The 12642-nt window shown below is 49.7% G+C and overlaps 1 protein-coding gene across 3 annotated transcripts in view; it reads left to right on the forward strand.

Moving 5' to 3' along the window:
* The window catches only part of CSNK1G2 (casein kinase 1 gamma 2), a 51764-nt gene extending 40877 nt beyond the window's left edge, over positions 1-10887 (forward strand). For 2 of the 3 annotated variants that reach the window (XM_080989045.1, XM_080989046.1), the window contains exons 10-13: positions 390-473; positions 2832-2939; positions 7026-7132; positions 7474-10887. In XM_080989045.1, the coding sequence (XP_080845171.1) occupies positions 390-473; positions 2832-2939; positions 7026-7132; positions 7474-7528 (354 nt within the window). In that variant the 3' untranslated portion in view covers positions 7529-10887. The remainder of the gene's footprint in view (positions 1-389; positions 474-2831; positions 2940-7025; positions 7133-7473) is intronic. The other variant, XM_080989047.1, reaches the window with a different exon arrangement.
* The last annotated feature ends 1755 nt before the right edge of the window (positions 10888-12642 follow it).

The following is a 12642-nucleotide window of genomic DNA, read 5'->3' on the forward strand; positions in this document are numbered from 1 at the left end:
TCTTAACACCTCTCTCAAATTTCTATCCTCTCCCCCTTCATTCACCTTTTCCCGAAACTTCTCCACCCATTTGGGAGGGGCTGTGGCTCTGTGACGGATCAGCTGCTTGGATTGCAGAAGGCAGCAACCCCTGATTTCTCCCAAGTACGGCTGGGAATACCCCCCCACCCCACTCTGATACAGAAGAAAACATTTTGGATCAATTAGACAGTCAGACTCTTAATCTTGGGGTCCCGGGTTCGAATCTCGGGCAAAATATTTCTGCATCGCAAGGGGTTGGGCTGGATGCCCCTCGGGGTCCCTTCCAAGCCTGTGATTTACAAAGGAGCGCGGTACCGTCGACGTTCCCGATCTCACGCTCCCGTCTCCTTTTCCTCCCCTCTTTGCAGCCGACCCCCATTGGCACAGTTCAGAGTGATTTACAAGTCCAGGCTCCAAACAGGGAAAAAACTCAACAGTACATGAAACAGCAGGTAAGTGGGGTTCTTCCCCCCCTCCCCATGCCCCAGGGGTCCATATTGGGGTGTGGGGCAGTTAGAGGGGTGGTGATGGGGTGGGAGAGGAGGCCAGCCAGAGCCTGAGTGAGTTGTGGGCGAGCCTGCAAAGTTCCCCCACTTCTGCCAAATCAGGGAGTGAATGGGGATCACAGAGGGGTAAGGCTGCCAAATTTGGCCTGCCTGGGGCTTAGGTGAACAATGAGGGCCAGCTCCTTGCGGAGGCGGGAGCAGAGGCTTGGCGCCACCTGGTGGGAAGAGACGGAGGCACCTCGGTGTCCGAGGAAAAGTCCTTCCTGAATAGGAGTCCATAGATCTTAGTTCTGCCTACACTGACTGGCAGCAGATCTGCAGAGAGGGCTGTTTCCCTTTCAACAACCGGAATTAATGGCTTGCTTTCAACGGGTATGCAACGGATTGATCCCGCGTCCTTCTGCACGCCAAGCTTGTGAGCTGGTGGCTCCTTCCATAAAAACAAAGGCAGATTCTAGACCTCATGGTGTTGAACGATGGGCTGATTTAACGGGGAGGTGTGGAGCTGCCTTCTAGCAAAGTTTCAGGGGCTTCAGGACAGGGACAGACTTAACCTGGGATGCCGGGGTTTTGAACCTGCAACCTTCTTCATGCTGAGCAGGTGCTCTGACCCCTGAGTTGATTTGCTAGGGACATAGCCTTATTCTGAGTCCGCCCTTGGGTCTGTCTAGATCAGGCATGGCTAAACTTGGCCCTCCAGCTGTTTTGGGACTACAACTCCCATCATCCCTAGCGAACAGAACCAGTGGTCAGGGATGATGGGAATTGTAGTCCAAAAAACAGCTGGAGGGCCAAGTTTGGCCATGCCTGGTCTAGAACAAGGTTTCCCAAACTTGGGTTTCCACCTGTTTTTGGACTACAACTCCCAACATCCCTAGCTATGCGACCTGCAGAGGGCTGGGAGGATGGGCCGTCTCCTTCCAGCGGCCCTGTGCAAAGATCATCACTTCTCCTCCGACGTAAATCAGCAACCCGGGCTTCAAAGCCAAGGGACACTATCAGCAGATCAAACTGCGCACACAGGATAGGTGTGAGGCTTGGGGAAGCATACTACAACTACAGATTTATTAATCATAAAGCAGGGCAAAGAAACACGTCGTCTCTCTCTCTCATGTCGTCTCAGAGAGAAAAGCAAAAGCTATACACCCAACGGAAGTTCCCAGCAAGCTGTGCTGGAATGTAAACAGACGTGACATGTAACAATCCCACGTCTGTTCCTTAAAGTGGAATGGAATTCTCAACATGTTCATCATCCCTAGCTAACAGGACCAGTGGTCAGGGATGATGGGAAATGTAGTCCAAAAACAACTGGGGACCCAAGTTTGGGAAACGGTGCTCTAAATCCTGTCCTTTGGGGATCTTTGTGCCATTTCATTGAATCATAGAACCGTAGAGTTGGAAGGGACACCGAGGGGTCATCTAGCCCAACCCCCTGCAATGCAGGAATTCACAATGTGTGTTTTGAGTGTGACCTGGTGTGTGTGTGTGTGTGTGTACATCCCTGGCATCTCTCGAAGGCCGTGCCGTTTGTCAGAGTTTCCCAAACTTGGGTCTCCGGCTGTTCTGGGACTACGATTCCCATCATCCCTGACCCTGCTAGCAAAGCATTCTGGGATTTGTAGTCCCCCCCCAAAAAACAGCCGGAGACCCACATTTGGTAAACCCTGGATTTGGAGGCACGCCTGCCCTGCGTGCGCTTAGTGAAACTCGGCAGCGGCTGTGAATCCAACAGGGTTCGGTCACGGGGGCTCCGATCGCCATCCCCTTTCCCTTCCAGACCGCGCCGGTCACTCCCAGGGTTGGGGTACCTGTGGCGTTGCAGGTGTCAGGGTGCCAGCAACCGGCAGCCATCATGGGCGCTGGGAGCTGGAGCCCAGCCAGGCTGGGAACACCCCCCCCCCCCTGCAAGGCAAGAAGGGGCAGTTTGGAGCAGCAGGGGGGCAGAACCATTATCCCTCCAGAGGTGCCTTCCTTTCCAAGAAAGTGGAGGACGCCATTTTTCAATTCAGGGATGGAGGAGGGTGGCAGACCCCCAGGTGCCTTGAGCCCAGTGGGCGGTGGAGGTTGGGAGTCGTAGTTCAGCCGCACCCGGTGCCCCCCACGCCCCCTGCCCCTCTTCTGGGGGAATTTGCGTCCAGGCCTGTTTTATATTCTTTCGTTTTGCATGCTTTTTGTTTTGTTTTTTCTTCCTTTCTCTCTTTCCTTCTTCCCCCTTTGTCGCCTCTCCCCACAAACCCCCCATATTTTTCTGACCCCTCTCTCGCCTTTGTCACCCCCCCTTTCGTCTCCTCCCCCCGTCGCTAGCAGTCCCCCGAGGGGACGGAGGTGTGGGACCCTCAGGCTGGCCAGCAACCTGCCGAGGAAGCCCTAGGAACCCACCTTGCGGCCAGCAGGCTTGGGGGGTCCGTGCAGGTACATTAGAGGGGCGTATGGGGTAGGGGGTGGGGCTGGCAGGGGGTGGGCATGACCTGCAAACCGCTGTCCAAGCCCCATTGGCGCCTGCAAACATTGCCACCGTCCCAGATGCAACTGACTTGGCCCCATTCACTTCAATGGCTCTGCTCTTGGGACTCGGCTTTCACCAGTTCATCCATGGCGGTGGGTCTACTCTGGAGTAGGAATTGGCGTGGGCTACCACCCTCTCTTTAGGCACTGCTGCTTTCTCTCGCATGTGCCCCCCACCCCCAGTGTGAAAAGGAGTGCACAGCTCTTCCCTTGATGGTGAATCGGGTCCGCCTATGTGTTCGCCCCTGTCTCTGCCTGTGTCCACGCATGATGTGGCGCGCCCCCCCCCCCATTTTTCTGGGAAGGGGAGCTAGTGCGAAACGTTTCCGGAGCTCTAGTGGAAATATTGCAAGCCTACCTGGGGGGGGGGGGGTGCATTACACCGATAAATCCTACTTGGAGTTCACCCGCAGAAATTACTAGGACTCGTGCCTGTTGACTCCAGTGTGTCTACTCTTGAGTAGGACTAAGGTTGGATGCAGCCCGGAGTCTGTTCTCCTCCCCGCCCCTCCCATGGCAAACTTCTTTGGGGTGGGTGGGTGGGTGTGGGTATTTTTTATTTTTAAAGAAAACCTTGGTCACTGTCCTGTCTGTTTTACTTATTTCATAAAACCTACATACCATTTGATAATTTAAGAGAGAAAAAAACTTCACAAAGCTGTTTAGAAACAGAATAAAATTATATATATATATATATATATATATATATATATATATATATATATGTACACACACACACACACACACACACACCCCAAGAATTCAGGGATTCTCTCTCTGTCATTGCAAATCCGCAGCAGAGTTTTTTGAAGGTGGGTTTCCTGTGACAGCAACTTGTTCCCTGAGAGGCATGATTCAGGAAAAAAGCCATTATTTTCTATCAACAGGGTTGATTTTCTTCCAGGATCGTGGTTTCAAAAGTTCAGCGAGATATCCTTCCAGCTTTTGCCATTTATTACCGAATACATAGGAAAAAGATTTCATTTTCTTATCACATCATGAATAATAACAACAACAATAATAACAACAATAATAATAATATATGACATTATTTGATAATAGTATTAACAATAACAATGTTAATAATAATAATATTTAACAGCCACAATAATAATATCCTGGTCCCCTACAGAATCCCACTGTCGGCACAACCTTTTATGTAAGAGGCGAGAGCTCTGGAATTCTGTAAACGGCAAGCTAAAATTGTACAAGCTTTTTCCCATTGCAGTGTTTTGGGGCATTAATTGTTTGTTTCTGCAAAGGAATTTTAGAGACTGAAGGAAGCTGTTCTCAGACGAGGGGCTAGAGAAGAGAAGTTGGGGCATGTAATGGGATATTTGGGGGGGGGGCACCCGGTGATAGGCTGGCCACAGGAAACACCGTGAACACCCAGAAAGAGCTAAACGTGGTTTCTGACAGTGGTTTCTTAATCCTTACAGGTTTGCACATGAAATTCAGAATTTCCAATGTTAAGACTGAAAACTTGGGGTTCCGTTTGGTTTTCAGTTCATCTTCCGATGTTCTTAAAAGCCAGAACCGTGTACAGTGGTGCCTCGCAAGACGAAAAGAATCCGTTCCGCGAGTCTCTTCGTCTTGCGGTTTTTTCGTCTTGAGAAGCAAGCCCATTAGCGGTTTAGGGGATTAGCGCTATTAGCGGCTTAGCGGGCTTAGCGGATCAGCTGTTAAGCGGCTTAGTGGCTTAACGGATCAGCTGTTAAGCGGCTTAGTGGATCAGCTGATAAGCGGCTTAGTGGCTTAACGGATCAGCTGTTAAGCAGCTTAGCAGATCAGCTGATAAGCGGCTTAGCGATCAGCTGTTAAGCGGCTTAGCGGCTTAGCGGATCAGCTGATAAGCGGCTTAGCGGCTTGGGAAAAAGGGGGGGGGAGGAAAAAAACCCTGCAGGAACTCGCAAGACATTTTCGTCTTGCGAAGCAAGCACATAGGAAATTCGTTTTGCGAAGCACCTCCAAAACGGAAAACCTGGTTGGTTGCAGCTGTCCTGTGATTGAGTATGTTCTTTGACGAACTCCTGCGTGGTACTAAGAATAATTATTTGAAAATGAGCCGGCCTTTTACAGTAATGTACCCTCTCCTCCCTCAGGTTCAGATCTGGGCTGCTTGTGCATTTTGCCCAGCGCAGCCTGGCTCAACTGAATTGAATTTTATTATTACAGTCACAGACCAGTTCCGGCTCACTTACAATATCAGGAAAATCATAAAACACAACAGGAACACATTGAATTGCAGTTGGGTATAACAGAGACAGTACAGATATAGCGGCAGTTAAAAATATATATTAAATCTTGATCACTTGTCATTTAAAACCTTAATCATTTTGGTAGCACAGCTTGTTCCCTAAGTTTTATGGCAGTCGCACAGAATTTGGCCACACACAGCGTGATCTCTAGATCCGTGTCCTCAACCAGGAGTTTTAGACATTGAAGTTTCGGACCCATTTGGAGATTTTTGTATTACAGGAGTGATAAATACCGAGCGTATATCCCCGTAGAAACGGCAGTGTAACAAGACGTGAGAGACTGTTTCCACCTCCATCAACCCGCAGGGGCAGATTCGTTCCACGTATGGTTTACCCTCGAATCTGCCCAGCCTGTCTCAACACGAACCAGGGTCTGTGCACAGCAGCCGCTCTCCTGCCCCCCCAGCAATCAGAAACCCTGGCTTGGCTTGCAAACGATAGATTCTAGGGCAGCAAGATTGCTCTCCTCGCACCAGGCATCAAAGCGACTCCTGATTTCTTCCCCCGATCCACAGTTTGCAGGGAGTAGCCAAACCCTGTGGCTTGCAATGCAAGCGGTTTCGAAACCTTGTGCGATTGCTTTGGTGGAAAATGTCTTTGGACTTTTTGACTCTGCACCCCACGTTTCTACCCAAATCAGGTCGCTGTTCATCTCCGAACCAAAAAGGGCTCAGTATCTGCCCTTGAATTCTTTGCTTTGAATCCTGACAAGACAGAAGGACTGTTCTTGGGGGACAGGGGGCGGGCAGGTGTGGGGGACTCCCTGGTCCTGAATGGGGCAACTGTGCCCCTGAAGGACCAGGTGCGCAGCCTGGGAGTCATTTTGGACTCACAGCTGTCCATGGAGGCGCAGGTCAATTCTGTGTCCAGGGCAGCTGTTTATCAGCTCCATCTGGTACGCAGGATGAGACCCTCCCTGCCCGCAGACTGTCTTGCCAGAGTGGTGCATGCTCTGGTTATCTCCCGCTTGGACTACTGCAATGCACTCTATGTGGGGCTTCGTTTGAAGGTGACCCGGAAACTACAACTAATCCAGAATGAGGCAGCTAGACTGGGGACTGGGGGCGGCTGCCGAGACCACATAACACCGGTCTTTCAAGACCTACGTTGGCTCCCAGTACGTTTCCAAGCATAATTCAAAGTATTGGTGCTGACCTTGAAAGCCCTAAACGGCCTCAGCCCAGTATCTCTGAAGGAGCGTCTCCACCCCCATCGTTCTGCCCGGACACTGAGGTCCAGCTCCAAGGGCCTTCTGGCGGTTCCCTCACTGCGAGAAGTGAAGTTACAGGGAACCAGGGAGAGGGCTTTCTCGGTGTTGGCGCCCGCCCTGTGGAACGCCCTCCCATCAGATGTCAAAGAGAAAAACAACTACCAGACCTTTAGAAGACATCTGAAGGCAGCCCTGTTCAGGGAAGCTTTTAATGTTTAATAGGTTATTGTATTTTAATATTCTGTTGGAAGCCGCCCAGAGTGGCTGGAGAAATCCAGCCAGATGGGCAGGGTATAAATTATTATTATTATTATTATTATTATTGCTGCTGCTGCTGCTTTTCACCGGAAAGGATTCGGCTCCAAATGCCAGGCTCAATGTCACGCACTGCGTTTGGGGGAGTCCTGTCTCGGGGCCAATGCACCCTGACCTCTGCATTTCTGTGCAAAACCCCAGAGGCAGAGGGGTGCAAGCACTGGGCACTCTCCCCCCCATCTCACCTGCCTCCTCTCCCTTCCTCCTCAGGTCATGAGTTCGACCAACGGTGAGCTGAACACAGATGACCCCACTGCCGGCCACTCAAATGCCCCCATCACCGCCCCCGCCGAGGTCGAGGTGGCCGATGACACTAAGTGAGTAACCCAAGCCTTCTTGCGCGGGGGGGGGGGGCACCCAGAGTCTCGCTTGGCCTGGGGGAGGAAGCTCAGGTCCGGCGCCCAAATCCAGCCCCCAAATCCTGGCCCTGCTTTGCACCCCTGCATTGCAGCGGGTTGGACTAGATGACCCTGGGGGGGGAGAGGACTCTTCGAATTCTGCCGTTCTCTGATTCCACAAGTGCTTTTGCCTCCCTGGGGGGCTCTTTCTGGAAGCGGCAGGAGAGTTTTGCTCTTGTGCTCAGGCCCCGTTTGAGGTGCCCCGCTTGGGCCTGATCCGCCTGCAAGGCTCCTAACGCCCTCCTCTCCTCGATTCTCAGGTGCTGCTGTTTCTTCAAAAGGAGGAAGAGGAAAACCATCCAGCGCCACAAGTGACGTGCTCCCCTTCCCCGGTTTAGCCGAGGCCGGCGTCCCCTCGGGACTACGTTTTCACCCTCCGCCCCTCTTCCTTTTCACTTCCTGTCTGTGGATAACGGATCTTGATCCTTTGGTCGGATGGGAGAAGACGGGCCTTCTCCCCTCCGCCTGCTCCGGAGTCGCAAGGGGTCCGTGTGGCGTACAACCCGCCTTTGACTCCACTCGCAGGCTCACCCGGGGAGAGGAGGGGAAGCCTCTCCCCCACTCTCAGCCTGAATATATATATATATTTCTTTTATTTTCTTTTCCCTTCCTCCAAGAGACACAGCAACAGAGGGAAGCGGAACCGGCAGAAGGAGGAAGAAAAGGCACGTCGCTGAACTTTCTTTGGAAGTGCCCGCGCCCCTCCTTGGTTTTGCAAAGAGAAAAAAGCATTAACTATTTATGCAGCTGCCCCCCTCCAAGGGGAAAAAAACCCACACTTGTCTGGGCTCTTCTCTCCCCCCTTCCTCACCTTGGTTTCACGGAATTATTTTTTTGGAAGCAAAAAAAGAACCCCGGGAATCAGTTCTTTGCAGAAGATTTGCTGGGACGATGCTGGGAATGTCAGCTGCAGCTAATATTCCCTCCCCATCCCTCCTCTCCCCCCCCCTTTTGCTGTTTCTTTGTCTCTTTAACTTAATTTAAAAATTGCATCTTAGTCATTGCGTTTGTGGGACAGTCTCCTTATTTTCTTTCTCCCCCTCCTTCCCTCTGTTTTTGTAGCGATGCAAACTTTTTTGCATCATATTTTTTTTTATTTCATAAAGTATCTTTGTTTTAGATTTGAGCCCCCCACCCGTTCCCAACTCTCTTAAGTTTCTGCCCCCAACCCCTGCCGATTTAGTTGTGGCCAAGGTCCTTTAAGGGAGACAGAGGGAAGTCCCTGGGGTGCCCTCCCCGTCTCGAGCGCGGCTGGGGGGGGCAAAGTGGGGTTTCGCGTCTGGGGAGGAAAGCGGCTCGTTTACACTTCCGAATCTTCATTTCTCAATGCACTTTTTTTGGGTAGCAATACAAGGAGCACCTGCGTCTTGGAATTAACCGGGCTTTAGAGAATTCTTTGGGGTTCGTTTTGCAGAAAGCTAGATTCTCCTTTAATTAAAAAGAAAAACCCACTGACTCGCTGGGCGTGGGGGTGGGGGCCTTGGATCTCAGGAACAGCTGTCGGCCAAGATGAACCCCCAAAACGACTTCCGTTGCTATGGGAAATTTTCTTTGGGTGGGGGGAGTTCAGAATGGAGAGGGTTTGGGGTGGCCAAAGCCAAAAATCAAAATCTGATCTGCGGGGGGCAAGCGTGGCCCGTAAAACTTCCAACCGGAACAGATCTGTGGCAAAAGCTCCCTGGGAGGGGGTGAAAAGGAAACTTTGGCTGAACAAATTCATGTGAGGACAATCCACCCTGTTTTTGTGTCCCCCCCCCCCCCAAATACAGATCAGACACTCACAGTGACGAATTCCAGCTTCTGCTAAACTGCTCAGCTATGGGATGTTCCCTGAGAAGTCCGACTCTCCACTGCAGTTTTAAATCTTGTGCATTTTCCTGCAGGGAGCAAGGAAATGGGTAGAAGCAGATTTCTTCCTCGGGGGTTGTTTTGGGGCAGTAGGGAGCACCCCCCCCCTTTCCTTCTGGGTTTCTTGGCCATCTTTAAATCCCACCAGTTAGGACCACACCTTGTGTTTGTGCCCCCCCCTCTTCCAGCCAACCGGACCCCCCCACAACCACCCTTCTAGGTCCTGCAAAGTTTCCGGGCACACTTGGGGGGGGGGGTCCGTTGCTTCCAAACAAGGACTGAGAAGCCTTGCTGCTTCTTTATAGACAAATATATTTTTATACAGAGAAGAAGGGGAAGGCACTGCCTCCCCTTGCACCTATTCCAGAGTAGCATGTTCTGCTTCCTTTAAATAAATAAAAAAAGCCTGTCGTTGTCCCCCCCACCCACAAATGTTGTAATCACGACACTTGTTAATGTCAGGCTATGGTTGGGTGAGGTGGGTGGGCTGTGATTAGACGGGCAGGGAAGTTTTTTTTTGGGGGGGGGTCCTTGGTCTCTTGCACTAAATGGCACCCACGTCGCCCAAATTCTACGTGTCTTAAAACTGCCGCACCTCCTCACTAGTAATACCCCCCCCCGTTGCTTCAGTTCCCACTACCTGTCGTCCCCCCCACGGAAAAAAAATACCCACCAAAAGCTGTGTATGCTTGCCCTCGTCTTGTTCACTTGATTGTGCTAGAGTCAAATTGGTTAACAGTGGGATCCAAGTTTCTAGTCCTTCTCGTTCCTGGACAGCAGGACCCCCCCCCCCACCGACCCCCAAGTTGCGTTGGAGGGAGTTAGTGCCAGAATGCAAGGCCCACCCTGACCACCCCCCATGCCTCTCTCTACATCGGACCCCTTGCAAAAAGCCAAAATTAAGTTTTCAGTTGTGTGTGCTTTTAAAGATGGGGTGGGTTTTTTGGGGGGGGGTGCCCCCTTTTTTTTCTTTTATGGCCGATTGTTTCTTTTACGGCTACTTGAAGAAGAGGCAAGGTGTGGGGAGAAGAACTATATAAAAAAATTCAGATTATCGTCTTGCTCTACCTGATTTTAGGTTTATAAACTCAGTGCCTCAAAAGAGAGGTGTGTGGGTTTTTGGGGGGGAAGGGGGCATTGGAATGGAAAGAGGGGAGGAGGCGTTAAGGTAAAGGGCAGGAAAAAATTATAACCCTCGATTCTGGCGACTTTCACTAAAAATAGGGTTCCTTAGATACGTGCAATGTTTGAGCTTGTTCCCCAAACAGTGCAGAAAAGGAGGGGAGGGAATTAAAAAATTCAGCCTTAAATGATATGCTTGGGGGGTGGGGTGGTAATGTAGTTCCAGTCCCAGGAAGGGTGTAAAAGAGAAATTAAAATTAAAATGTTTATGTAAAAAGAGTGCATGTGAGTGTGCTTGGATTACCAGTTGCAATGTGGATTATTCTGGTTTTGAAAAAGGGCAGACTTTGAAAAGATTTACCTTGACAGAACAGAGGTCGACATCAAGGTGTGGTTTTTGCCGTTTGGGTCCAGATTGTCAGAAGCTTGCATCAAAATGAATCTTGCAGACCCAGCAATGGTGGTTTGTTTGGTTGTGTTTTAGAAAAAAAATTTTTTTTTTTGCTTAACAAAACGGGGGGGGGGGGGGGGTGATCGATTTGAGTCTGCACAGAGACGAGATCTGTTGCCGATGTGATTCCAAAAACTCGAGGCAGCGAGAGACACTTTTGCGTTGTCAGTTTTTAGTTTAACTGCTTTAAGCAAAACAAAAATGTACACAGGTAAATGGCATATAAAAGTTTCTCTGAAGCTTCTTTGAAAGCCATAGAGGTTTAGGGGCTTTTTTTTTTTAATTAAAAAAAAAATTCAAAAAACAAGAGGAAAAAAACCCTGAAAAACAAAAAAATTAAAAAAAAAACTTGAAAAATAAGTTCTGCAAAGATGTTTCTTTGGGTTTTGGCTGAAACAGGAGGGTATGGTACTCTTAATATTTTGTTTCCAGACTTAGAGCACTTTCCCAAACTTGGGTCTCCAGCTGTTGTTAAGACTACAACTCCCATCATCCATCGCTAGCAAGTCAGGGATAATGGGAATTGTAGTCCAAAAGCCGCAAAAGACCCAAGTTTGGGAAAACCCTGGTTTACAGTGTCATACCGGGACCTAGAAGACCACACTATTTGGGGTTTCAGGCAGCAGGCATTCCTAGCCATTCTGGTCTTCATGATTCCAAATAAAGGGCTGATTTAGCAGGAACCAAGAGTCGCCCCATTGGTCCAGCTAGTTCAGTATTGTTGACACTGATCGGCAGCAGCAAAGGTTTTAGGTCTCCCTGAGCCTTGCCTGGAAACTGAAGCTGGGATCTTGCGTTTGCTCCTAAGCACTGAACCACAACCCTCCTCCCAAATAGGAACCCCACAAGCACTGTGCATGAACCAGTCTTGCACTGGGTGGCAATCCAAGGTAGACTGTGCTTGCGCATGGAGGTGCGCCAGCAAAGCACACAACGTCTGAGCTGCTTGCCATCGCTGCTTCCCGTTGGCCAGGAAGTTGGGAGTCCAAAGAGCTCCAATTGCAGAAAAAGGGGGGAATTATTCCACCAGGGTTTCTAACACACGCTTTCAGACAGGGCAAAACTCTGGGTACTTTTGTGAAGGCTGAAATGATCCTTGGCTGTTAAAGAAAGTATCTGAGAGGCCATTGATCCTGGTGCGCGTTGTACGTTCATAAAAGCTGGTTGGTAGACGTTTTGATTTAAAAAACCCCCAAAGATTAGGTCCTGCAAGCTTGAAGCTTGCCCACTTTGGACATTGACACCCTGCAAAGTGGATTTCCCTTGCAGTCCATGCTGAAAGTAAGCTACTACTGTGAAACTCCCATCCCCCTCACCCTCATTTATTGCCAGAAGGAACATTTCTCCTCTCCCACCTAGGCCCCAGTTGATCTACTCAACTGGGAGCAGTCCCATGGCTTCTTAAAATATATGAATTTTTATTATGGTTTTTCAAAGGATGTAGCAAATTTACTTCACGTACAGTATATATTCACTTACATTTTTGTTACTAACCCATGTCTTGTCAATTTTTTCTGCTGCTCCTTCAAATCCTCACGATTTCATATTGCTATAATACTTTTGAGATAGTCCAAAAAAGGCCTCCAATTTTTCCGTAAACACCAATTTCATCTCTTCGTTTTACAGTCGATTCCTCATGTTTTTAAAGGCTATCAAGACAGGGAGCAGCGCAACTTGAGACCCCGGCAACCAAGATGTGCAGGCACTGTTATTTTGCTTCCAGGATGGCAAGAGTAGGAGTGCCTGTGCGCATGCGAGCAAAATCCTGGATCACGCTTCCCAGCTCACACGACAAAGCAAAAACATGCAGCAAAAAAAGACCTTTTTAAAACAATCATTTCATTATTTATACCCTGCTTAGGAGTTTTTGAGGCTGAGGTTTCCTTTTTAAAAAAAAGAAATGGACACATCTTCCGTCGCTTGCCAGGAAATGCAACCGACCTACCTTTAAAGCCGCACTGGTGCAGACATTGGTAATCCAAAATATGTGGCAGACGACGAAGGCAAA

The sequence above is a fragment of the Podarcis pityusensis genome, assembly GCF_964106645.2.
Source record: "Podarcis pityusensis genome assembly, chromosome: 18".
NCBI classification, from domain to species: Eukaryota; Metazoa; Chordata; class Lepidosauria; order Squamata; family Lacertidae; genus Podarcis; species Podarcis pityusensis.